The sequence below is a fragment of the Caretta caretta genome, chromosome 2, assembly GCF_965140235.1.
Source record: "Caretta caretta isolate rCarCar2 chromosome 2, rCarCar1.hap1, whole genome shotgun sequence".
NCBI lineage: Eukaryota > Metazoa > Chordata > Testudines > Cheloniidae > Caretta > Caretta caretta.
The window spans coordinates 154,639,063-154,666,477 of NC_134207.1; the positions used below are offsets into that span (position 1 = coordinate 154,639,063).

Here is a 27,415-nt window from a genome sequence, read left to right on the forward strand (position 1 = left end):
TGACTCTGCTCCCGTGTTGTCTCAGAATGATTGGTTTGTTGCTCTGGATCTTCAGGACACATACTTCTATATGGTGGTCTTGCTAAGTCACAGAAAGTTCCTTCAGTTCGTTGTAGCAGAGCACCACTTTCAGTAGATGATGCTTCCCTTTCTTCTAACCCTTGAGTGTTTATCAAATGGATTGTTGTCATGACAGCATATCTCAGGAAGAAAGAAATCCCCCATCTTCCCATCCCTGGCCTAGTGGCTACTGAGGGGCAAGTGCAGAGAGGAAATCCTTTCCCATGTTGACCCTACACTGTGCTTACTCGACCATCTGGGTCTCATCCTAAACAATGGAAAGTCCACTTTGAACTGTTTTCTGAGTGGGAAACGGTGGGGCCCTAATAAACTCTAGGACTTTAAGAGAGTTTTTGTTGACTGACCATTTTCAGGAGATTCACCACCTTTCCCCTAGCCTGTACTAGGGAGCACAGCTGGGGTTGCTGAAAGTTGAAGGTCTGTGTTGGAACAGAAATCTTCACTGCATATCAATGTGCTGGAGTTTGGGGCCATCTACAATTCATGTCATGTTTTCCTGGGCCATATCAGGGCCTCAGTATTTCACATACTTACTACATTGGAATGATATTGTCTGTATGTAAACAAGCAACAGGGAGCACACTCCACAGTGCTCTGCCAAGAGGCTATCAGGTTGTGCAGTTACTCATGGAGGAGAAGTTTCAGAGTAACAGCCGTGTTAGTCTGTATTTGCAAAAAGAAAAGGAGTAGTTGTGGCACCTTAGAGACTAACCAATTTATTTGAGCATAAGCTTTCGTGAGCTACAACTCATCCTACAGTTGCATCCAATGAAGTGAGCTGTAGCTCACGAAAGCTCATGCTCAAATAAATTGGTTAGTCTCTAAGGTGCCACAAGTCCTCCTTTTCTTCATGGAGGAGAGTATCACACTGACAGCCAACCCCTTGTCCGGCATCAGAATTCGTCTCGTGGACCATCTCAGCAGGAATTTTTCCCTGAACCACAAGTGGTCTCTGAACACACGTGTCCTCTAAGTCATCGTTGCAGTGTGGAGCATTCCAGCAATTGACCTGTTTGCCACAAGGGACATCTGCTCTGCTCTGGTCTCAAGGGTGGTCTCAGTCCAGGCTCACTGCCTGACACTTTCCATTTCAGCTGACAGTTGGCTTTCCTTTACGTTTCCCCCGCTCATCCCATGGGCCATCTTCAAGCTACAGGACAAGCTCATTGTCATTGCCCTGGCATGGCGAAGGCTGCACTGGTTCCCTGACCTTAAGCTGTCAATTCAGCAGATACTAGCTTCTATAGAGTACATGCTGCACCATCAGTTGTTGGGACTTGTGCTTAGCTCAGTGAGAGTGCATCTGGCAGTGATATCAGTGTTTCATTCCCCACCCCACCCCCATTTAGAGAAGGTCAGGCTTCTTTAGTATCATGGTAGCAAGATTGTTAAAAGGTTTGCCTCCATCCTCCAGTCCATGAGCTGGTTCTTCTGTGGGGCCTTAAGATGGTCCTAGCAACTTTAATGGGACCTGTTTGAACTCTTGGCACCTTGTCCCTTTCCACTTTTGTGCCGAAACTGCCTTCCTGATAGCAGTAACATCTGCAGGAAGTGTGAGAGACTTGCAGGCAATGCGCTCACCTCCTTTTACACAGGTTTCAGAGTAGCAGCCACGTTAGCCTGTATCCGCAAAAAAGAAAAGGAGGACTTGTGGCACCTTAGAGATGAACAAATTTATTTGAGCATGAGCTTTCGTAAGCCAGAGCTCACGAAAGCTTATGCGCAAATAAACCCGATGAAGTGAGCTGTAGCTCTCAAAAGCTTATGCTCAAATAAATTAGTCTCTAAGGTGCCACAAGTCCTCCTTTTCCTTTTACACCGTTCTCCAAGGACAAAGTGACTTTATAACCACACCCCACATTTTTGTCTGAAGTTGTTTCCCAGTTTCATTTGAATCAGGCAGTATATTTATCTGTATTCTTTCCTAATTTGTGTTCATCTCCGAAGCAGCAGCATCATCTCTGTACCCAGACATCAAGCAATGTCTACCCTTTCATTTGGACGGGACTAATCATTTTGTGCTTCACCTCACTTGTTTGCATCATATGCAGAGTATATCCATGGGCAAGCAGTCTCTTCCCGGACAGTCTCTGAATGGATAACGTCCTGTAGCAAGACTGCACATGAAATGGGGTCAGCTATGCCTCCTCAGCGGCTGCAAGCTTTTTATATGAGCGCACAAGCGAAGTCAATAGCATCCCTCAGAGCTGTCTCCATAGTGATGTTTGCAGGGTTGCTACGTGGTCATCTGTGCATACATTTACAACCCACTGTGCTAGTGCTTCATCTTCTAGGGCGGATGCAAGTTTCGGAAGGGTGGTCCTGTAATCCTTGCTCAGGTAGACTCTGTGCCCTGCTCCCTGGCGTGGGTACTGCTTGTGAGCGACCTAAGTGGAATACATGGCTGCATCACACCTCAAAGAACCACAGTTACAAGAAGTTAGTTTCTTCTTCTTTAAGCAGCTGCAGACGTATTCCACAACCCATCCGCCATCCCCTCTGCATCAGTCTAGGCTCTGGGTGTCTAGTGCAAAGAAAGGGGTGGGGTAGGGAAGAGGGTGGTGGTGCCGCAGATAGCCCAGGGCCAGGCTATGGCCAGGTGCCGCATGTAGCCCAGGAAAGGGCTGTGGCCACAAGGCCTGAGCGCTGCCCCTCTATGGGTTCTGCTAGGCAAAATTCTCTGGCTACAGCGTCCTGGGCCATACAACTGGAATACATGGCTGCATCACAGCTTGAAACATAGTTACAGTAAAAAACCATTTCTTATGGAACCAAGACAGTACTGCAGCACTTTATGAGGGGAAGAAAGTTCTCTCTAAAAGTTGATAATGGAAGCCACAGGAGTGCACAGCACAATCCCAGTCCCACATTCTTGCTTCAGTGATAGTGCTATGGATTAATGAGCTTTTGATTGTCCTTATGACTCTACTGTGTGTTCTCATATTTAACCCCAACTACCACAAGTAGGGGAAGATTAGGCGAGAGGCCCTGAAGTACAGCACATGCCAATTTCAGATGATGCTCCCACAGGTTATGCAGCACATTGGAAAATGTGGGTGGCAGGTCTAAACAGCCTATAATCAAAGAAAGGTAACCAACTACAAGACAAAAATGACAGGTTTCAGAGTAACAGCCGTGTTAGTCTGTATTCGCAAAAAGAACAGGAGTACTTGGGGCACCTTAGAGGCTAACCAATTTATTTGAGCATAAGCTTTCGTGAGCTACAGCATCACGATGCATCCGATGAAGTGAGCTGTAGCTCATGAAAGCTCATGCTCAAATAAATTGGTTAGTCTCTAAGGTGCCACAAGTCCTCCTTAAGACAAAAATGGTAAAATACGGCTCAAAGATAGCGGGGTTGGAGATATTGGTCAGTGGCAAGAAACCAGAACACAGTCAACCTAGTGGAACAATTGACTGGTCTCTTTGCCACTATCCACTCACACCAGACCCTGACTAAAGAAATATACTTGTCTCACATTGTTTCATCTCATTTCTTAGATGAGACCCATAATGCACTCACACACTGGAACGTAAGTACTTGGGATACAGCGGTACCAGAGGGCAGCAGGAGAGTGATCGATGGGAGGTAAAAAACCCCAGGATGATCAGAGCCTTATTCCCTGTAGACTAAGGAGAAATTACTACAGATTAATTAGTGCACCTGGAGCAAGACTTAATAAAATCCCCTGCTTCAGTCAGACAGGAGAAGGGAAGGAGAACGATCTGTAGTTTGGAGGCATACTGGTGTTGACTAGAGGATTCGAATACCATGGAAAGGGAGACCCTCCCCAAGCAGGGCAGAGGGACACCCCCAGCACAGAAAACCAAGAGAAACCCTGTCCAGGGGGAAAGAGGGTGTGAAGCCAAAGGGGCTGGGACTGGAGTAGGGAGCAAACCTGGGTCCCCTCTTCACCACCCTTCTCTTTCCCTCCAGGGCACTTGAGGAGCCCAAGAATAGGGGGAAGGGTAGTGCCCTGACCCCCCACAATAGCATTGGCCATTTGCCACATGTGGTGTCAGGGGTGGGATTATCGTGCTGTGGATTTAATCCAGGATGAGCCACACCCCCCTCCTTCCCACAAGGAATGATGCGGTCAAGGTGCAGGTGCAAGCCACAGCAGCCCAACAGGAGGCAGTGCAGCAGGAGACCAAGCACATGCTGATGAGCCAGGCCACCCAGGACCACGCCGTGCTACAGGAAGTGCTGAACCTGGAAGTGGCTACACCCCTTGGCCTTCAGCTCCAAGAAAACGATGGAGCTGCTGGTAGTGGACTGGTGTATGAGGGGGCTACCCTCAGGCCTCAGAGCCTGGGTTGGCCAGAATGATCCTTCCACCTAAGATGAGTTAGGTGAACCTTGTAGAGAGACAACTGGCAGCCTGTGAACTGTTCCAGATCCCAGGAGAGAAGATATGGTGTACCAGGAAGCCGGTCCCAACCCCAAGGCCCCAGATTATCAAGAACTCCAGGAGAACCGTGACTGGAAGGCTGGGGCAGGCTGAATAGACCAAGGCAGAGGGCGACAACTGGAGTAAGGTATCAGTGTTATTGGGGGGGGGGGGGGGGGAAGAGGATGGGACTGGAGCACATAGCAGCCCAGTGCCCCAACACAGAGGAGTCCATGTACTGCACTCTAGGGGATTACAGGGAGTTATGTAGTTTACTTGGCCTGGCGGGGGTTACAACAACCCCACATGGGTACACCAGGCTGGTAAAAATGAATGGCATTGAGACCACAGCCTTGGTGGATTCTGGGAGTGCTGTCACGCTGGTCTTGGGGAAGTTAGTAGGGAAAGACCAACTTACCCGGGCCGAAACCACAGGAGTAATGTGTGTCCATAGCACCATAAATTTCTACCCCACGATCCAGTATGGATTGAGATCCAAGGAAATACTATCAGTCATTGCAGAGGTGGTCCCCAGACTCCCCTACCCACTCTTAATTGGTAGGGACGGCCCAGGTTCAAGAACCTACTCCCCCCAATAGAGCTAGGGGAGGGTAGCAACCCCCGGACTGAAATTGAGGCACCCAGAGATAGCCCTGACCAATTTTTGCTGGACTTGCCCCAGACTTATTTTCATGCCCCAGGAAGCCCCGAAAATCAAGGCGGGAAAGGGGCAGATAAAAGGTTAGGAACCAGGATTTTGGCAGGGAACTAGAAAGCTGCTTTAGTTGGTAGGCAAGCCTGTCTGGGAGGTGAGGAGACAGCCTGGACCGTTGAGGACCCAGAGGCAATCCCCAGCACCGGGGGCAGAGTTGAAACAGACTCCACAAAATTAGGACTCCACTACCAATTTCGGTTAGGACTAAGCCTATGATCCACTAAATGCAAACGGCCTGCCCATAGAGAGGAAAACCAAAGGCCCAGAGCCATACCATGTGATCTATCGTTCGGAGCAGTGCAAATAAGAGGGGAGAAAGTAGAAGCGGTACTAGACACCCTTAAACAGGCCGGCCTCACTTCCAACCCTCCCAAGTGCGCGATAGGGCTAGCTGAGGCCAGATACCTCGGGTACGTAGTAGGAAGGGGCTTGGTGAAACTCCAGTGGAACAAAGAGGCAATACAGGGTTGGCCCCCACTGGTCTGCAAAAAGCAAGTCGGAGCATTTTTTGGAGTAGTGGAGTAGGTTCACCCCCACTTCACCATGAGGGCCTGGTCACTGACATACATGATAAAAGCTTGGGGTCCACATATAGTAAAGTGGACCAATGCAGCGGAAGCAACATTCACAGACTTAAGGACGGCCCCTTGCAGTAATCCAGTGCTCGTAGCCCCAGACTTGGAGAAGGAATTCAGCCTACAGCTGGATCCCTCGGCGGTAGGGCTAGGGGCCATCCTTTTGCAGATGGTGGGAGAGGAGTATTCCTCAATCCTGTACCTTAGCCAGAAACACTTCCCCAGGGAGCAATGGTATGCTGTCATCGAAAAGGAAAGTCTGGCAGTTAAACGGGTCAGGGAGACTCCGATACTAGCTCTTGGGATGGCGGTTCACCCTCGTGACAGACCACGCTCTGCTCCAGTGGATGTACAGAAACAACCCTTCCACTGCCGGGTACAGTACAGGGCCGGAAGCCCACACAGCAACACTGACTGCCTATCTTGACAGTACTGCCTCTCATCCCCAGTAGCCCAACCCCATGGTGTTGAGGGGGAAGGGGGGAGAAATATGAAATACAGCAGGGCAAGAGGGCAGCAGGAGAGTGATAGATGTGAGGTATATAAGCCCCAGCATGATCAGAGCCTTATTCCCTATAGACTAAGGCCACATCTCCTCTACTCACCGGATTGGTGATCTATCTATCAGGGATCGATTTATCACGTCTAGTGTAGACACGATAAATCGATCCCCGATCGCTCTGCTGTCAACTCCAGAACTGCACCAGGGCAAGAGGCGGAAGTGGAGTTGACGGGGTCGCGGCGGCCATCGATCCCACGCCACGAGGACGCGAAGTAAGTGATTCTAAGTCGATCTAAGATACGTCGACTTCAGCTACGCTATTCTTTGTAGCTGAAGTTGCGTATCTTAGATCGATCCCCCCCCCGTGTAGACCAGGCCTAAGGAGAGGTTACTAGAAGTTAATTAGAGCACCTGGAACCAATTAAGGCCTTGCTCAAGACCTAATAAAAACCCCTGCTTCAGTCAGACAGGAGAGGGAAGGAGAGCTGCCTTAGTTTGGAGGTGTACTAGTGTTGACCAGAGGATTCGAATACCAAGGGAAGGGAGACCCTGCGCCCAAGCAGGGCAGAGGGACTCCCCCAGCAAAGAAAACAGATAAACCCTGCCCAGGGGGAAGGAGGATAAGAAGCCTGTGAAGCCAAAGGGGCTGGGACTGGAATAGGGGACAAACCTGGGACCCTTCCCCACTCCCCTTCTCTCCCAGTCTTGAGAAGTCCAAAAATAGGGGCAGGGGCAGTACCCTGACCCACCACACCAAGGAAAAGTGCTGGACCCACCACAATAGCATTGGCCATTTGCCACATACTGCATTAAAAATTAAACTGACTTCCTCAGATACTGTAATGCATAATTAAAACAAGACCTAACTTTCTTCCCAATTTCATCTGTACACTTCCAAGTTAGTTTTTTAACTTCATGAACTGAAAGTGCTTTCTTATTCCTTTCACACAAAGTCCCTCCCTTCTGCCTGCCCATGGTGATCTTTCCTATATTTCCATATTATCCTTTCTATTAATCTAGTCAAGTTGCTGCTGCTGCATTTTTGGTTGCCTCCTTCAAATACTTTTCACTCCATCAGGAGAGGGAGCTAATCCAAAGGACCAAGCAACAGCTGCAGTTCTTCTAGCATTTGCAGTGCTTGCAGAGCACACGACAGCAGCTTCATCACCAGAATGAAAGGCCTGAAGGTCACCCTGAAGTCTGGATAATTGACACTCATTGACAACATGTGCCATTGACTGCTAGAGACCACACTGACAAAGTGGGTCATCGCACAGACCTCGTGCAGAGAATGGCTGCACATATTCCTTGGCCAGTGTTCAGCAGAGTCCATAGGTGATGTGGCAGGTCAAATCCTGAAGGTCGAACGGTTGGATCAGCAACAAGGAAACCATTCCAAATGGCTTTGGCTGACCACTTATTGTGCCATAGGGCTGCTGCTGACAGATTCCGATCTGACATTTGAGACCACAATGGATGTCTCAATGTAAATTGTGCTGTAAGGTGACTGAAGATGTCCATGTACAGTGGGAGAACTGGATTGGCATGTAGCTTTTCCATCAGTCCAGCTGCAGACTCTCTGCAACGAATGTGTGGAGGAGGTAGTTACTCACAACTGGTAGCCATGGATACAGGGTGCCTGTGACGATGTGCATGGTCAAGTTCAATTTGACATCAACCAATTTAGTGTAAGGTGAATGACTCCATACAGGGGCACAGTATTTCACTGAGGAATAGCACAGTGCCAGAGCTATGCTCCATGTTGAACTGGCTAATTTGCTGATTAGATTATTTCCAGTCCTGATTTTGGCACCAGTCTTTTTTAGATGGTTGCAGTAAGTCAGAGCAGTCTGCTGTGACACCAAGGCAGACCAGTTTTCTGTTTTCTGTTGAGGTTGCTTATGTTGTGGAGGTGAAAGCTGCACAACACTGTCTTGGTCACATTTGGTTGGAGATGCCAACTGCTACAGTAGTCTGGCATCTTGGCCAGGTCAGTGTTCGTGATGTTCTCCAATTCAGTGAAACCTGCAGTATGTCATCCCTACTCTTCCCTACACAGCTATGGCTGCCAATTAAAAGGTCAGATCAAAACGTACAAGCTCCTCAGTACAGCCCTAAAAAAGCTGCAGTAATGTTACTTTGGTTATAATTTCTATCCTTTTTACTATGCTTTCTGCACTCATTTAGGACAACAGTTACCACTTCCATACTTTTTCAAAAAGGAAACTTTGATACTCACTGAAGACACAGTTAAAAGGATAAGCCTCCTTATTTCCTCTCCAAAAGTCCATTTTGTCTATAACTTGTCCATACAGGTATCTAGCAATAACCATACAGCCTGAATTATTAAAACAACTTGAAATCTTTCAATTATTACAACCAGTGCGGGGAGGAAAAACTGGATCTCTGATGACAACTATCAGCTGACCCACAAGCAAACTATTTAAGCTTCTGAGAGGAGAGCTTGAGGGTAAAGTTTAAAAAAACCATAATCAGTTCATTTGTAGCTTGTGTTAAGAAATGCCTCAGACAAACCTGTACAATATTCGATAATGGAGTATAAAATATATTAGTGGGAAGCAATAGGACATCTCATGGAAACCTAGGATGAAGCTAGCGATGGTTTTGCAGCACCACTAGGTCTTAATGCAGAAAATGAAAGCATCATAAAAGTGGGTGAGAAGTAAAGAAAATTACACTGTCTGCATTACAACACAGAATACAGTTTCCTCAAAGGCACTGAACAGAACGGATCTTTATAATTAGCTGTCCTAGTCCCTTTTTAATTCTGTATCTAAAATCTTTAATCTCATGTTAGGCTTGATAAAACTTTGTCAATAGTTTATATTTTAGACATCTAGAGCCTGACTTTAAAAAAAAAAAACATAGGTCCTGTGCATTCATAACCCCTAATGATGTCAGTTGGATTTCGGCACCGCAGGGTGGGAGGGAGAGAAATCAGAACCTCAATATGATTATGAATTGAAAAGGGTTCACTTGCTTTTTAAGTTTGTGATTTTTTTTATATTTGAACTTTACCCCAATACTGACATTGGATTTCACACAGGTTCCAATATTTCCTAGTTTGTTTTTGACAATGAAAGGAAAGATGAATTTCTATTTTGGTGTGAATCACCAATTGTCTTAAGATGGCTGGTGCTGACGTATGTGGGTTGTTCTAGGCCTCGTGATGATTTTAACTGTCTCATTCTTGGTGTTCTGTGTTTTCAGTTTTTACCAATTTTCACCATTACCAGGTGTTTTTTTTTTATTATTATTATTAATAAAGTAGTGCAGTTTTTTCTGATTTACACCCAATTATCAATCCACTATTTTTTTTGGGTACTTACTTTGTTAAATACTAACACTTCACATGATTGTTGTGTCCTGCAGCTCTAAAATTGCATTATGGAATTGCTTTAACACACAGAACACAGTAGAAATCGGAAAAACTGAATGTTAATATCGCGCTAGGATTGGCTCACACGAAGACGCTACCCACCTATTTCTTTGCATCTGTTTAGTGTGGCGCTGAATTTAAACAATCACTCCTTCACAGATAAAAATAAGGTAAAGGGAAACATGGGGTGAAAACACAGATCTATGCCTGAATACCAACGAGAAAATCAGTGCTTAGAAATTTTCAAGAAAAGTAAAGCTGGGAGTGAAGAAGATGCATTGCGCTGTGAGTACTGCAGCATTGAGGGTCAGTGTTCATGCTGACAGAATAAAGGAGCATGTCAAAAGCAAGCAACACAAGAAGCTTGAAGAAGAAGGTGAGCTTTGGGATAAACAGTCAATATGAGGAGCTTTCACTGGGCTTTAATGAAGGGAGAACAAAGCATGATTGTGTCAATGAATTTGTGTGTGCTTTTTGTTTTGCTGGACAATTACTGTTAATTGCAGATGGGCCTAGTGGTGACTGTCACAATACTGTCCAGCAGCAAAAGCTCTTTTTAATGCAGACATCCTCACTCATACGTACCTGAAAGAAAATGATGATGCTTTAATATGTAAACTGATGGCAATGTGGTCTCTAGTCTGATTTTTGATGCGTCTTCTGATGTGTGTGGACCATCTGATTGTTTTCGGTTTTTGATTTCAAAGCAAAATTGTTTTGTGCTGATGTGACATTCATTCCATCTACTGCCACCCATTTTGTCGACGCAGCAATAACTGACATGTTTGATACGTACCAACTAACTTGGGAAAACATGGCCACAACACACACAGATTCTGCTTCCTAGATGGTTAAGTTTGCATAGGAGATTAAACTCACTCAAAAACCGGAGCTGCAACGTATTACCTGTCCTGCTCATCTGATTAATGTTGCGCTGTCAGCAGCTATTGCTACAGAAGAAATGAAAGAGTTGAAATCTTGCCTCATTGGATTCAGGGCCATTTTCAAGCATGAAAACAAGATGAAGGTTTTGTTTTCCACAGTGCAAGATGAGTGCAGAGCCGACTGCTGATTACCTACCCCTGTTGTGCCCTGTGTGGATGAGTTTGTACTTCGCTGCCGGTCATGTAAATAATGCGTCTCTAGATCATCCCAACTTTGATGGTTCTAAAGCAGAAACTCTGAAGAGACTGGCAAATAACCAGAATGACTGCCACACTCTGCATACCAAGGTAATGTTCATTGTTGAAAACTTGGAAACATTGTGTGATAACTCCAGTGTTTTCTGTGTTTCTCAGACTACTGCCAACACATGTGCCCAAACAGAGGTTTACTGGATCCTGACAACCAAAATCTCAGCTGAACTGAACACAAAAGGTGAAGGAGAAACATATGATGAGAAAACTCAGCCATTTCTGGAAATCCTTCTGACCCCAGAACACAAGAAAACCAAAAAAGCGTTCAAAACTGTCAACTCAATGCTCAGTGAGAAATGGGAGATGCCTGTGACGCATAACCTGAACCCCAAAGTGTTTGGTGCAGAAGATTCTTTTTGGAATGTCATCCAGGTGTTGCACTCCTTCCTCAAGGTGAATTTTGCAGCAAACTATGACCAGAGCGTTTGAACCATTTGCCACTAACGATAAGATTTCAAATCTAAAAGGGGAGTTTACTACTTACATGAACTTGCCTGACCCTGACAATGCGAAACTGGATGTGTGGGCTTTTTGGAACAGTCATCAAGACATACTTCCCAACTTCAGCAAAGTAGCACGGTGAGCTCTGAGTGTACCGGGATTTATTGATGCAGAGTGCACATTTTCAAAATTGGATTACCTCCAAGACAGCAAGCGGCTCAATCTGAGTGAGGATACTTGGGAGAAAATTATGGAAGCATATGCAAACCAGAATACTTGGAAAACCTACTAGCTCATAGAGAGACAAAATATCCCTTTGTACATTAAAAAAAGTGTATACTGTAGTAAAATGTGTATATTACAAAAGGGTTTTTTTGTTTTTCTTTTCCCCCCCAATTTTTCTATTTTTTTATATTTTAACCCAATTTCACCCTGGTTTTATTGTTTGGAAAATAAACACTGCAAAATGCTCAGATTTTTTTTTTTTAACACAAATAAAAATTGAAAATGCAGAATGCTATTCTATACAATGTAATTCTGGTTGTATTTCCATATTTGTGTGCATTTTTACAATTTAAAAATAACATTGGTTAAGTTTTTCCACTAACAAGTGTTTGCATTTTCTTATTTAAGAGCACATTTTGAGTTCACAGTAGGAGAAACGTTTTGTTTAGGGCCCATCATTTTAATGCGTTCCAAAAAGAAATTCAGTATAGTCACTTCTAAAATGTACCCTAACTAGTTATAAAGTCTAAAATTAGAAGAACTGGCCATTTGTTCATATGTGAAGTAATGCATTTCTGTATTTTTCATGCAATGGAACTCTATTTTCAGTGAATATTCTTTCTAAATGGATTATAACATACAAAACCTTTTTTTTTGGAAAAGGGTGATTAATATTAACCAGCCCTCAAAAATCTAGAGTTTTCACTGCAATCTACTAAAAATATTTAACAAATGCATAAAAATGCCTGGACAGTATATTCATCTCCATGACAATAATTTGTGCTCCAACTACATTTTTACTGTACTAAAAACAAACCCTATCCCCTTCCACAAAAAACAAAAAAACAAACCACATCCAGAACTAAATTGTTCAGTTTGTTTCCTAAAAACTCAAAATGAAGATTCTTCAGTGTTCTGTTCATCTGTTCCAGTTCAGCTGTTTTATCTTCTTAATTTATTTCTCTAGTTTCAATTAATGCTTTGACTAATGTTTCAATATTGATTTCTGGTGAAGGAAAAAAGAAAAAATCTTTAAATTATTTATTCATTTTTATGCAACTTTGCATAAATGCATATATCAGATACCACGTTAAAAATTAGAGATTTAGCTTTCCTAATTTCCTTAACTAACTTTCCTAATTCTAATATAGTCGAATAGTCTGCATTATCGGTCCGGCAAATTCACCAACATGATGATTGGCCCCAGTTATATATTAATTCAGTTCTGCCTTAAATGTTCTAGAAATACATTTCATAAAATGGAATATTTTTCTACTATTTAAAACAAACTGCAATTCATAATGCTTATTTGAGTAGATACCAAAGCAAAATAATGTGACAAATTACCATCTCAACAGCAGTCAGAATCAATATCAAACTGTCTGTTTAAATATTTTACTAGTAAAAAAATTATCTCCAAGTGTGTTTGACACACATTTTGCATGTCTCTCTACTATTATCGCCAATGCTAGATTTCCCCCAATCCAGTTATTTGTACTCAGCCTCTCTTTAGCAGCCACTCTTGTCTGAAGCAAACTGGCTGCTTTATGACAGGTTTCAGAGTAACAGCCGTGTTAGTCTGTATTCTCAAAAAGAAAAGGAGTACTTGTGGCACCTTAGAGACTAACCAATTTATTTGAGCATAAGCTTTCGTGCATCCGATGAAGTGAGCTGTAGCTCACGAAAGCTTATGCTCAAATAAATTGGTTAGTCTCTAAGGTGCCACAAGTACTCCTTTTCTTTTTGGCTGCTTTATGAAATTTGAAACCTGGACAGCCAGACGGCCCAGACCAAAGCTCTCTTCCCCCACCCCCCAATGCATAGAATCATAGAAATCAGGGTTGGAAGGGAACTCAGGACATCATCTAGTCCAACACCCTGTTCAAAGCAGGACCAATCCCCAACTAAAATTAGGTAGGATTCTCTCCCATTTCATAACATCACTTTCCCACAACCACATCACCAAAACAATTACATCAGTCCTCAGAAGAGTTAAACTGAGCTCCCTTCAGAGCAATATTAATGCCAATCTTGAGCTGCAAATGTGATGTTGAGGGAAGTCAACCCAAAAGCAACCCTCACAACTGAACAAGCCATGTCAGCCCTCTGCACAGTTTGAACCTTTGACTACTGCTTCGTAGCACTTCAAACTACAAACTAGATCAACAAGTCTTTACTAAGCTTAAAATCTTTACAATCTTACTTTGAAGTGCTGGATAATATGGAGTCAGCTGCTTGAGCATTCTGGTCATTGTAGGTACATCCTTTCCTCGAAGTCTATGCAGAATGTTGGGAGTAAGACCACTGGCATTTTCATCAAACATCTTATCTGACTCTCTGTCTTGTTGTTGGCAATCTCTGTATGAATTGTGGACAGAAGAGGAGGAACGAAATGAGGTCGAATCAGTCTTGAAATTTGATTTCTGGTATCTCAATTCTTCTGACCAACTAGAACCACCTCTTGATGAAGAAGTGGAATTTGCAGACCCACTCCTGTAGTAAGACGAACAGCCTTGTAAAGGATAGTTTGTTGAATATCCTCCAGATGAAGGATATGTAGCAGAGGAAGCAGAATAGGTTGATCTCTGGTCAGGTAAATTCCTTGTATTTGTAAATGCTCTTTGACTCTTCCAGTTTGTACCTCCAACACCATAAGCCATTCTGTTATCAGGTGCTGTAGTTTTGTTTCCTTGGGCACTATTAGACTTGTATTCTGTTGAATACCCACTTCCTGAATATGTGAAGTAGGGAGAGGTGCCTCCAACTGAAGTGGACTGGGAGGATACAGAAGCAGATTGGTTGAATTGCTTCAGCCATTCATTGATTCCAGTAGCAAAGCCTCCCGTCTGAAGGGCAAATGAATTACTGAGTGCAGCCATTGTTGCAGAATCATTAGGTCTTAGTCCATATGAGGATGATCCATCACCTGGTTGGTAACTGTATGAACTGGCAGTGGTGAATGAAGGGTTTGCATCTAATTGTGATGTAAATTGTGCCTGTTCAGGTCTTTGAGACGAAAAATCTTGATTCCAGTTAGTATTTCCTGAAAAGAAACATGCAGGTAAACTTAAATAAAATGACAGAAAGGCCAGCAGCAGAAGTTGGTCAAACTTAACTAAGCCCATGGCGGGGAGAGTGGGTGGTAATCTGGAAGTTTAGCCCCTTTGTATTTTAGGATAGTATTTAAATTATTAAAAACCACTTATGTGTCTCACCACCTACTGGGTGGGCAAAATGTTAAACCACCACCATCAGTTGCCTTTTCACCAGGTTTGTAAAAAAATGTTAATATAATTAATGAAGGAAAGTGGGTGAATGATTCTGACTCAAAAATAGTTAAATCACTTAAGTCACAAATATTTGAATTAAACACACTACCTTCACAGGAGAGAGAGAAGCATTTTCCTAAGCTGTTCTCTGAAAGTAGTTCTCGGTTGTGCCCCAGTACCTAATTACTTGGCCTGGTCCACACACCATTTCTGTACAGGTATAACTATCCAGTTAGGTTTGTGGGTTTGTTATATCAGTACAACCCCAATGTGGACACCGTTCTATCCGTATAAGGGTGTCTGAAATTGTACAGCTTACTCCCCTCTTCCCTTTTGATATTATTCACCTTTATTCTGGTATAACTTAATCCATGCTAGGGTTTTCTACCACTTCAACTATTCCAGTACACTTAAAGCAGTAACATTTATATGTGTAGGCAAGCCCTTGCACAGAATGACTGAAGACAGCAATAGTTACAGACACAAGAGTACAATGTGTCAAAAGAATGTTTTTAAAATTTAAAGACAGTTTTAATAGTATACTCATGTATGAGTCTGAACACTAAGGGTAGCATGAATGTACCACCAATGGATAGACAGCATATACTAATGAAGTTTCTGACATTTCCTACAAAGAAGTTTAGTTCTAGATAAGGAATCTAGGTGGCAAAGATTCCCAAACAGGTAACAGCCAGCGAGTCCAAAAACAAACAAAAAAACAAAAAGACGCAAATCCATGAAAATAAGCTGTGACTGTGTGCCTCACCAACTAATAGTATTGTGCTCAAATGAAGGATAACACAAATGTTAAAGTGCCTGAAAAACAGTTATAATCTGAAGACACTGAAGGTAAAAAAAACAACAACAAAAAAGTATCTGCCTCTCAGCCACCACGTTTAGAATGTATGTCCAAGATGAACCTCAGAAGGGAGTAGATGAAACTAACACAGCACTTTGTCAGGTTTACTTTTCTCATGTCACTTTAGGCCAGTTTAGAAACTGGAATGCCAAAAATATTTAACGCAATTATTATGGAGATTTTCAGTGCTCAGCCTTTCTATTGTTTGCAGAATCTGCTTCCTCAGTGAGGTCTACATACTTGGGGACTGGATTTCCAAAAGTGCTTAGGGCTGGCCTCATTGTTCCCACTGAAGTCAGTGGTAAAACTCCAAGAGTTGTTAACATCTGTTTTAACTCAAATTACTAACATTCTGATAAAGAGGAGGTCTTTGTCTTAGAAATATCAGGAATGTCACTGTTCTTTTGAAGGGGAGGCTGTTGCATTTAAAGTGGAAAAAAACGAAGGAAGGAATTTTACAAAAGTAAAACCTTTACAACATAATGAATAAAATATTGATACAAGCCTGATTTAAAATATTTTTTGCAGCTCATCTTTGAGAATTTTCTTCTTGGCTTTAAGCAATATCCTGTTTTCACAGAGCTTTTGAGAATCTGCTAAAATTCTAACTTTTCTCCAATTTCTATTAACCTTCTCACTTTGCCTATTTAACCAAAATGCTTCAAGTTTCAAATCTATTTTTTTCTAGCTAATTATATGCATCAGACATTGAAATTTTGCTGCTTTATTCACTTCATTTATAGAATCACAGAACTGGAAGGGACCTCAAAAGGTCTTTTAGTCCAGTCCCCCGTGTGACACTGTATGGAATCTCGGGGACAGTTTAGGATATTATGAATACCAATATTGTAAAATTGCCATGAGTTATGCCAGATATGCCGGGTAAGGTTATCTGCAAAAATGTTATAACTTGCCACGTATGATAATCTCGTTTATGTGTTTATATCACCTTTGTATTGTAAATTATATGTATGGTACGTCTGTAGTTCCAAACTTGTGCTATGCATCTGGGTAACACACCCAGACAGATTGGTATTAGCACTGCCTAGCCTGTTTGACAGCCCATTAAGGGACATCAGCAATACAACTGACAGAAGGCAAGGTATATGAATCAGCAAGGCATGCACGGACATGCTTAAGAAGAGAACTCTAAGAGGCCTTTCAAAGTCATGTGCTCTCTGCTATGAATGTGTTCGAAATAAAGGAAGTACCTGACATATGGCAAAAAGACTATAAAAGGCAGCTGCATCTTCTCCATTTTGTCTTCAGTTCTGCTTCTTGTCCTCAGTCCTGCTTCTTACCCCTGGAGTAACCTTCCTACAAACTTCTGAAGCTCTGAACAAAGGACTGAATGACCCATCCAAGTTGTGGATGTGTCCAGCGGGACTTTCAAGCCAGCAAACTCACTAATACTGCTAGGGACTGGATGGACTTTAAAGTCATTGTATGTGAGTGTTTTACCATTTAACATCTCTCTTTTTCTTTTTTCTTTATAATAAACCTTTAGCTTTAAGCACTAAAGGATTGGCTAGTATTTTGGGTAAGATCCAAACCTACACTGATCTGGCAATGTGGCTGACCCTTTGGGGTCAGAAGAACATTTTGTATATGTGAGCAGAGTTTTTTAAGTAACTTCTCACTGTACTGGACCTAGGTGCTGACTGGGAGCCAGAAAACTGGAATGCAATAAGGGGGCTGTGAGATTCCTTTTTTGCTTCTTGATAACTAGTGTGGGGGGTCAGAAGCACAGTTTGTTACTGGTTGGGGAGTTTAACTTCAATGTTACCCACCAGTCTCGGGAGTACCTGTTCTCCCTTTTGCAGCCTGCCCTGACCTTGGCATTTCCAGTGAGGGCTGCCCCAGGCACACCGGGTCAGACCCTGCACTCAAGGCAGGACTAAGTATTATCTAGACCATCCCTGCCAGGTGTTTGTCTAATCTGCTTGAAAATCTCCACTGACGGAGATTCCACAACCTCTCTAGGAAATTTCAGTGCTTAACCACCCAGACAGTTAAGAAGTTTTTTCTAATGTCCAACCTAAACTGCCCTTGCTGAAATTCAAGCCCACTGCTTCTTACCCTATCCTCAGAGGTTAATGAGAACAATTTTTCTTCCTCCTCCTTGTAACAAACTTTTATGTATTTGAAAATTGTTATGTCCCCTCTCAGTCTTCTCTTTTCCAGACTTAACAAACCCAATTTTTCAATCTTCCCTCACAGGTCATGTTTTCTAGACCTTTAATGATTTCTGTTGGTCTTCTCCGGACTTTCTCCAATTTGTTCACATCTTTCCTGAAATGTGGTGCCCAGAACTGGACACAATACTCCAGTTAAGGCCTAATGAGCACGGAGTAGAGCAGAAGAATTATTTCTTGTGTATTGCCTATAACACTCCTGCTTGCAGCCCAGAATGATGTATTCTTTATTTGCAATGTTACACTGTTGACTCTTATTTAGTTTGTGATCCATTATGACCCCCAGATCCCTTTCCACAGTACTCCTTCCTAGGCAGTCATTTTATATGTGTGCAACTGATTGTTCCTGCCTAAGTGAAGTATTTTGCATTTGTCCTTATGGAATTTCATCCTATGTACTGCAGACCATTTCTCCAGATCATTTTGAATTTTAACCCTATCCTCCAAAGCACTTGCAACCCCTCCCAGCTTCGTATCATCCGCAACATTTGTAAGTGTACTCTATATGCCATTATCTAAATCATTGATGACGATATTAAACAGAACTCGACCCAAATCCAATCCCTGAGGGACCCCATTTGATGCATCCTTCCAGCTTGACTGTGAACCACTGATAACTACTCTCTGGGAAGAGTTTTCCAACCAGCTATGCACCTACCTTATAGCAGCTCCATCTAAACTGTATTTCCCTAGTTTGTTTATGAGAAGGTCATATGAGACAGTATCAAAAGCCTTACTAAAGTCAAGATATACCACACCTACCACTTCCCCCCATCCACAAGACTTGTTAGTCTGTTAAAGAAAGCTATTAGGTTGGTTTGACATGATTTGTTCTTGACAAATCTATGCTGACTGTTACTTATCACTTTATTATCTGTTAGGTATCCGCAAACAGATTGCTTAATTATTTGCTCCATTATTTTTCGGGGTACTGAAGTTAAGATGACTGGTCTGTAATTTCCAGGGTTGTCTTTATTCCCTCTTTTATAGATTAGGACTATAATTTTCCTCTTTTCCAGTCCTCTGGAATCTCTCCCATCTTCCATGACTTTTCGAAGATAATTGCTAATGGCTCAGATGTCTCCTAAGTCAGCTCCTTAAGTAGTCTAAGATGTATTTCATCAGGTGCTGGTGACTTGAAAACATCTAACTTGTCTAAGTAATTTCTAACTTGTTCTTTCCCTATTTTAGCCTCTGATCCTACTTCATTTTCACTGGCATTCACTAAGTTAGATATCCAATTGTTAAACTTTTTAGTGAAAACTGAAACAAAAAAAATCATTTGGCACTTCTGCCATTTCCACATTTTCTATTATTCCCCCTCCCCCACCCATTGAGTAACGGGCCTACCTTGTCTGGTCTTCCTCTTGCTTCTGATGTATTTGTAGAATGTTTTCTTGTTACCCTTTATGTCTCTAGCTAGTTATCACATTTTGTGCCTTTGCCTTTCTAATTTTTGTCCCTACATACTTGTGTTATTTGTTTCTTTTCATCCTTCGTAATTTGATCTAGTTTCCATGTTTTATAGGATTCTTTTTGGAGTTTTAGATCACTGAAGATCTCCTGGTTAAGCCAGGGTGGCCTCTTGCCATGCTTCCTATCTTTCCTATGCAATGGGATAGTTTGCTTTTATGCCATGGAATCAGTCCCAGAATTCCCTTTACAAATCAGACTGTTCTTCAGGTGGACGTGCAGGTTGGTACAGCACCACTCCACTTGTATTTGTTTGATGTAGTGGCTGACCCATACGTAATTTCTATTTTTTGCCAAAATGGTTTAATAATACTTTAGAGCAGGTCACAAGCTGGGAGGCATGCATCTTACTCTGTGCCCTTAGTGGTTCCAGACGATTTATTTCTGCTCACTGGAAAATATGTCAGACCAACCCCTCACTGAAGAAACCCTCTCATCAAAGCCAGAAGATGACAGCTCTGACACCGCCTGTTAATCTCAGCTACTCTGGCACCACCCAATGAGATGGGCAGGTCCTCAGGTGGTCAGTACGAGAATCAGGAAGGATTTAACAGATTAAAACCCCAAACTCCTTGAATTGAACCAGACAACAAATGGAAATCACAGAGCACTTCTAAAGCACAGCATTCTAGTGGCAGAGTAGCATGACTGGGCAGAAGTTTAAGTCCTCAAACATCATGTTCTGTGAATTCAAATCCACTTTATAAATAATATTTCGGCAAAAACACCCTGCAAAGTACCTGAATTGCCTTTGTAATTTTCACAAGACTTATAGGGTTTTTGGATGTTTTTTCCTGCTGAAAGCTCATCTTGAGATATTGACATCAATGGCCTCAGGCTGCTGGCATAATTGACCTAGGGGAAAAAAAATAGCGCACCTCATGATATTTGTTCTAAAAATTTACATTTCATTTCCAACATTTCAAAAATAGCAACTTTTCCCATAGCATGCCAATAAATGTTCACTGGCAATGCTATTTTTAAGCAATGAATCCTATGTTTTGCTGTGCTGCTCAAGTTTGCTCCCTATTTTTCTCCCAACTATCAATGTGAGGAACAATGACTTCCTCCCATTTGACCTGGGTTTTGAATTAGCCATTAATCTGAGTAAAATCAACCTCAAATACACAAGTTAGGCCTTTGAGCTTTCTCTCTCTCTCATGCATACACACCCACGCCTTATGATACCTGTTTATCAAAAGGTGCCGAGTGCTAACAAAATGAAAGCCAACCAACCATACTTACCATTTGGCTAGTATTAATACATTCTAGTTTTGACAGTGCTCATGTTTTTTTCCTTGAAAGACTTCAGTGATTATTTTCCTTATTCCCCTCTTCCTTCTCCAGTTACTGTACAGGTTTTCAAAACTTTGTTATATTTTAAAATAATATTCATGGCAATGTCATGGGTGAACATCTGAATTTCATGGGATATGCATGGCTGCTGAGTCCCCCCAGAACCAAACTGCTTCGATTTTTCCAACAGTGAGGAGGCTGTTCGGGCGAGGGGGGGGAAGGGGGAGCAGGCCAGTCCCAAGCCTGTGGGGAAAGCAGAGATGGTGGGCAAGTCCTAATCCAAGGAAACGAGGGGTGGCAGGCAGGCAGCATGTCTCACCACACGGTGCTTACTGATCTGACCCAGCCCAGCATGAGGCAAGGACCAGAGCCTGGCTCACTCTGCATGCAGCTCCAGGCCAGGCTACTGCATAGTGATTAGGAGCCTCAGTGTGGCCCACACACCAGTGGCCCCTGCAGGTCCCGGGAAAAAACTGAAGCTCCAGCTGGTGAGAAACTGAGACCACGATCCATCCACTCTATCCTCCTGCCAGGGCAGGGCCCTTCACACACCTGCTCCTGTTCCAAGCAGTGGCCGCACAGCTAAGACGTTGGTTACGGCGGAGGGATGGATCCTGGTCTCAGGTCCTGCAGTGTCTCCCTCGGGACTGCAGGAGCCATGGTCTGTAGGCAGGCCAGGCTCCCAACCACTGCGTTGCCAGAGCCAGCCCTTCCTCCCCCTCCCAACAGCCAGACAGGAAGCAGCAACCTTGGCGGGAGCCAGACAGCGTGAACTGGGCCAGACCATCTGGAGCCATATAATGAGACACATCCCCACCCCAGCCAATCCCCTCCCATGCAGAATAGGACCAACCCACCACCTCCCTGCCCCCCTCCAGAATGGGACCAGTCTGCTAACCCGCCACGAGCAGCCGTGGTCTCAATAGGGAGAAAGCAGGGATGCGTGCTTCTGCCTCTCTGCTGTTGAAAGTCACAATACAAGGCTAATTTCACAAGTTCCATGAAACCATGATTTTCACTGATCCCTATATATAAGCAGATAGAAACAGAAGAGCAACCAGCCTAGATGTCTCTACTACAGTCTGCTGATATATGAGAAGAAGAAGCAGAAGCTGTCCTCATGGCTCAAAGCCTCAAGCAGGAACAGAGCTACATGCCACCAATGAGAACTGTCCACATGTCCAGGGGAGAAAAGAATGAAGTAATGTCACTTGGGGGGAAAACACCAAGTGGTTGAGTTAGTTCCCTTATATCTTGGATATATACGTAGCAGGAAAGCAGTGTGGTGGGAGAACAATTAGTCAACATGTAAGCATGTGCTGAAGGAGGTAAAGGAGGCCAACTGCAGAGATGCACATGCAGAGGGGAGAAAAACAGGACAAAATGGGACATGGAAAAGAAATTTACAGGGAAAAAACAATGCAATTAACTTCTCAACACCAAGCACACTTATACTAAAAGACAGCTACTTATATTTATTTTCTAATTTCTGTGCCAATTGCCATAATTGTTGCAGGGACGTTACATGATTATGAATGGGAGGAGTGGGTAAACAAATGGGAAAACCCTTGCAACAGAACACGACAATATAGAACTAGTCATTGAAGTAGACCGATTACTTACAGCTGCTTTCTTTTTACAAAAGGTCTTCAAAGCTTCTGTCAGATCTTGTGTAATACTAACTACCAGAGTTGCTTCTGTGTCTGAGGTGACCCGAAAAGTTTCCTGTCAAATTAAAAATAAGCACACATTCAAAAAGGTTAATTAAGTTTCAAACAATAATTAAAGAATACTTATCTCAAATACTCAACTGGACTTCCCCAAGGAGATCATAAGTTTTGGGAAACAGATGCAAAATAGATGGATTCAAATGAAGTTCTATGACCAACTCGAGCAAAAAATTAAGGAAATGAGATTTATACAAGCAGCTAGAAGAAAAGGAGTACTTGTGGCACCTTAGAGACTAACCAATTTATTTGAACATAAGCTTTCGTGAGCTACAGCTCACTTCATCGGATGCATACTGTGGAAACTGCAGAAGACATTATATACACAGAGACCATGAAACAATACCTCCTCCCACCCCACTCTCCTGCTGATAATACCTTATCCAAAGTGACCACTCCCTTACAATGTGTATGAAAATCAAGGTGGGCCATTTCCAGCACAAATCCAGGTTCTCACCCCCCCCCCCTTTTTTCAAAAACCACACACACAAACTCACTCTCCTGCTGGTAATAGCCCATCCAAAGTGACCACTCTCCTTACAATGTGTATGAAAATCAAGGTGGGCCATTTCCAGCAGGAGAGTGAGTTTGTGTGTGTATGGGGGTGGGGGGTGAGAAAACCTGGATTTGTGCTGGAAATGGCCCACCTTGATTACCATACACATTGTAAAGAGAGTGGTCACTTTGGATGGGCTATTACCAGCAGGAGAGTGAGTTTGTGTGTGTGTGTGGGGGGGGGGGGGGGGGCGGAGGGTGAGAAAACCTGGATTTGTGCTGGAAATGGCCCAACCTGATTATCATACACATTGTAAGGAGAGTGATCACTTTAGATAAGCTATTACCAGGAGGACAGTGGGGTGGGAGGAGGTATTGTTTCATGGTCTCTGTGTATATAATGTCTTCTGCAGTTTCCACAGTATGCATCCGATGAAGTGGGCTGTAGCTCACGAAAGCTCATGCTCAAATAAATTGGTTAGTCTCTAAGGTGCCACAAGTCCTCCTTTTCTTTTTGCAAATACAGACTAACACGGCTGCTACTCTGAAACCTGTCATCATACAAGCAGCTGAAAGCCCTGGCCAGTGGATGGTGTAATTTGTGAAGTTGTGTGTACAGAAAAGCAAAAAAAGGGTTGAGAACTTACAAACTGGATGCTAACAGGCCTCAAATCCCAGTGATGGCTGAACCAGATGATAATCTAAATAAAGAGGGTTCTCATCCACACTGGTAGCTGTTTCCACTGCCTCAGACATTTTAGGATTCAGATTGAGATTCCTGGAATCTTGTTATATAGATGGGGCAAAATGGCATAAAAGAGTGGGAGAGCAGCCAGAGAGCACCACAGTAAAAACCAAAAAGGCAGGATGAAGCAGGTGTTTGAGCCTCTCTCCAAATTTTTTTTTTTAAAGAAAATAGTTAAGTAACCTTTTCTTCTCAGAGCTTCAAAATACAGACTAGACACTTACCTAAACAAATTACAAGCCACAATTAATCATGAACATTCTCCTTGCAAAGCATTTTAGACATTAAAACATGATTAAAAACTACTACAGCAGCTAATGTTAAAATCTCTACTACAAAAAGCAGAGATATCAGGCTCTATTTCTTTGAACCCTGAACCAGTTCAAATTCAAGTTCCAGTGTACGATGTTCTGGGCAACAGCAAGCAGCAAAGGATTTATTTATACTGCAGCTGCCCACTCTTTAAGATTTGGTGAAATAAGATGTGAAGAAATATGACTTGAAAAGTAGGAATTACTGATCAAGTTTATTCATACTCTTCCCAGTGATTCATGCAAGATTTGTTCTTTCTGCAGTGGTGCAAATCCAGTGTTAAAACGTAGCAAAATCCTGGCAAAAGTACTTTTTTGTACATACCAAGTATTCTAGGGCTTTCTGCTTTCGAACTGGATCATTCTGTAGGGGGGAAAAACCACCACAAGGACTGATTACAGTGTTTATATATATTCTTCTGCAAAACATCATAAAATATAACAACCAAATGCTTGAGGGAAGAAAGTATTTTACAGCAATTGTAATCTTAGGTCCTTATTGCTTGTATATACAGTAACAACTGCAATATTTCCATTTTGGACTATGTAAATTTCAAAATTAAGACAGACTTCAGTTCCCAAGATATAGAGTTCCTGAAAATCCTCTTCACTTTCAGCAATTACCTTTCTGTTCTCACGTTGACCATAAGAGAACAGGTCTTTTACTGTTAAATATTTAACATTTTATTTCAAATGTTACAGCTATTGATAAATTGATATTCTTAAGGTGAATTGCTAATAGGATTTACTTTACCCTTAACATATATCATATAAGGATAATCAAAGCACCTTACAAAAAAAAAATAAAAAATTAGCACCTGTGAGGGATAGAAGTAATTATGCCTATTTTATAGACGGAAGTGAGGTTGAGAGGCTTGTGCATGGTCAGTGTGTCAGTGGATGAATTAGGACTCCGGGTCTCTAGTCTGAACATCCAATTGCACAAGTTTAACTAAAGGTACATATACCAAAGCAAGATACAGTTATATGAGACTGTTCTAAAACAATATAAATGTTTCCACAAAAGAGTTTGCATTAGGGTTGCCAACTTTCTGATTGCACAAAACAGAACACACTTCCCCCATCCTCTTCCCTGAGGCCCCACCCCTATCCCAAGGCCCCTCCCCAACTCACTCCATCCCCTGCTCTCACCCACTCTAGCTCATTTTCACTGGACTGGGCCAGGGGGTTGGGGTGTGGGTGCTGGGGGTGAGCCAGAGCTGAGGGGTTTGCGGTGAGGGCTCTGGCTGGGTGTACAGCCTCTGGGCTGGCGCTGAGGATGAGGGGTTCAGTGTGTAGGAGGGGGCTCTGGGCTGGGGCAGGAGGTTAGGGTGCGGGGGGATGAGGACTCCAGCTGAAGGTGTGGACTCTGAGGTGGGATGGGGGATGAGGAGTTTGGGGTGCAAGAGGGGGCTCTGGGCTGGGTCCGAGGGCTTTGGAGTGCAGGAGGGGGCTCAGGCCTGGGACATGCAGTTGGTGTGCGGGCTCTGGGAGGGAGCTGGGGTGTGGGAGTGGACTCAGGGCTGGTGGAGGAGGTTCGGGGTGCGGTGCAGGCTCTGGGCAGCACTTACCTGAGGCGGTTCCTGGAAGCAGTGACATGTCCTCTGGCTCCTAGGCGCAGGGGCGGCCATGAAGGCTCCGTGCACTGCCCTAGCCCGCAGACACCACCCCTGCAGCTTCCACTGACCGTGATCTCAGCCAATGGGAGCTGCGGAGCCAGTGCTCGGGGTGGGGACAGTGCGCGGAGCCTCCGTGGCTGCCCCTGAGCATAGGGGCCGCAGGGACACACTAGCCGCTTCCAGGAGACACACGGAGCCAGGGCAGGCAGTGAGCCTGTCTTGGTCCCGCTGCACCTTCGACTGGACTTTTAATGGCCCTGTCAGTGGTGCTGACTGGAGCCACCAGGGTCCCTTTTTGACTGGGCGTCTGACAACCCTCGTTTGTATGCGTTTAACTAGATCAGTTTTTTAAATGTACAAGAAAGCTGCAACTGAAGAGAAGTCTAGTGGTGAATCCAAAGCTTAACAAGTGATACCAAGCCATGATGGAGAGGGAAGATGTCATATTCAAGTGTGGAATTTCTTATAATGTGTGAATATCTTCCTCCTGGAGTCAGTTTCTTCCCTGATGAGACACTGTGCCTTGATAGCTCTCATGGCACTGGCAGTTCTTCTTCGAGTAGTCTCCCTATTGGTGCTCCACTGTAGGTGTGTATGTGCCCCCGCGCCTCAAATAGGAGATTTTTGGTAGCAGTGTCCAGTTGACCCCGCCCATGTGCCCTCCCCTCCCTTGTGGTCTGCCTCAAGGCTATTTAGCACTGCATGGTTGAACCCCCCTGCACTTCCTTCTCAACCGCCTTTGGCCTCAGACAGAATGAACAGTTGTCCCTTCCTTATCTGTGTCATTAGCATAAGTAGTGTTTGTTTTGTTACCTTTGTTCTCCTTAAAAGGAGTTAGGCTAGTGTTTATTTTATTTTATTCCTTTGCGTTAAAAAGAAAGAGAAAAAAAAAAAGAACTTCAGTTTCGTGCCCTGTCTGGGGGCATTCCCCCCCAGCATCTAGTAGACTTTTTTTAACTGAAAATAAAAAATTAAGTAAAGACAAGGTTCTCCAGCATTCCTCCCTGCTAGAGGATGACAACCACCTGCCCAGGGGCATGCCTGGCGCTCTCTGCTCCAAGCGGTGCCTCTCCTGCCAGGAGTCAGTTCCTGTAATGGCCAGACACTCTCGCTGTGCCTGGGAAAGCCTCACAGAAGTGCTTTACCTGCCACAGCTAAAACGGCAGCCTCACAGGAGCTGAGAGCTGAAGTTAAAACTCCTCCTTTTGGAGAAAACACTTCAGTCTGCAGGGGACTCTGGTGGGTGCTGACCTGGGATCATCCCCAGAGCCTTCACTTCAAAAGGGGTCGAGTTGTGAAGAGGAAGAGGAGGAGAAGAAGAAGAGGGGGGGTGGGAAGGAAGCCACCAGCAGACTCCCCCTGGAAAGGCTCATAAAAAGAGCTCCTCTGACCAACTGGCCAGCCAGAGGGGTTCCCCAGTGCGGCCATCTCGGCACCAATCCAAAAATATGCATTCCTAATAGTTGGCCAGCAGGTGGGGCTCCCCTGAGCAGCCACCTCGGTAGGAGGACACTAGCAGCTCTGAAGCATGGCACTGATAAGGGGCCGCCTGCTGTGAGCTCTGCTGCGGCACCGTGGGCACCATCCACACTGCAGCTCTGAAGCAGGCACCTGAGAAGGGGTCTCCTGCGGTGAGCTCTGTTGCGGCACCGTCCCCCCGGCACCGTCCCCAAGGGGCTTCCGTAGTCAGGCTCTCAGGAAACGGTACCGCCCCCTAAGGAAAGGGGACAATTACTGAATCATCTCTAAAACAGCGCCACAGAGAAACCCTTTGGTACCACGTGCAACAAAACTCCCATCTAGGAAGTGTTCTGCACCTTCCCAACCATCGACACTGACAACATGTTACAGACACTCCTCTGTGGTACCACCTGAGCCCATGGTAACACACGTGCTCTGG

At 43.9% G+C, this 27,415-nt stretch overlaps 1 protein-coding gene across 4 annotated transcripts in view; it reads right to left on the reverse strand.

Annotated features, from left to right (window-relative positions):
* Positions 1–11,819: 11,819 nt before the first annotated feature.
* The window catches only part of LOC125631942 (uncharacterized), a 63,055-nt gene continuing 47,459 nt past the window's right edge, over positions 11,820–27,415 (reverse strand). For all 4 annotated transcript variants that reach the window (XM_048839439.2, XM_048839440.2, XM_075125501.1 and 1 more), the window contains 5 exons: positions 24,222–24,260; positions 22,242–22,343; positions 20,063–20,177; positions 13,730–14,569; positions 11,820–12,532 (listed from right to left, as the gene is read on the reverse strand). In XM_048839439.2, the coding sequence (XP_048695396.1) occupies positions 12,477–12,532; positions 13,730–14,569; positions 20,063–20,177; positions 22,242–22,343; positions 24,222–24,260 (1,152 nt within the window). In that variant the 3' untranslated portion in view covers positions 11,820–12,476. The remainder of the gene's footprint in view (positions 12,533–13,729; positions 14,570–20,062; positions 20,178–22,241; positions 22,344–24,221; positions 24,261–27,415) is intronic.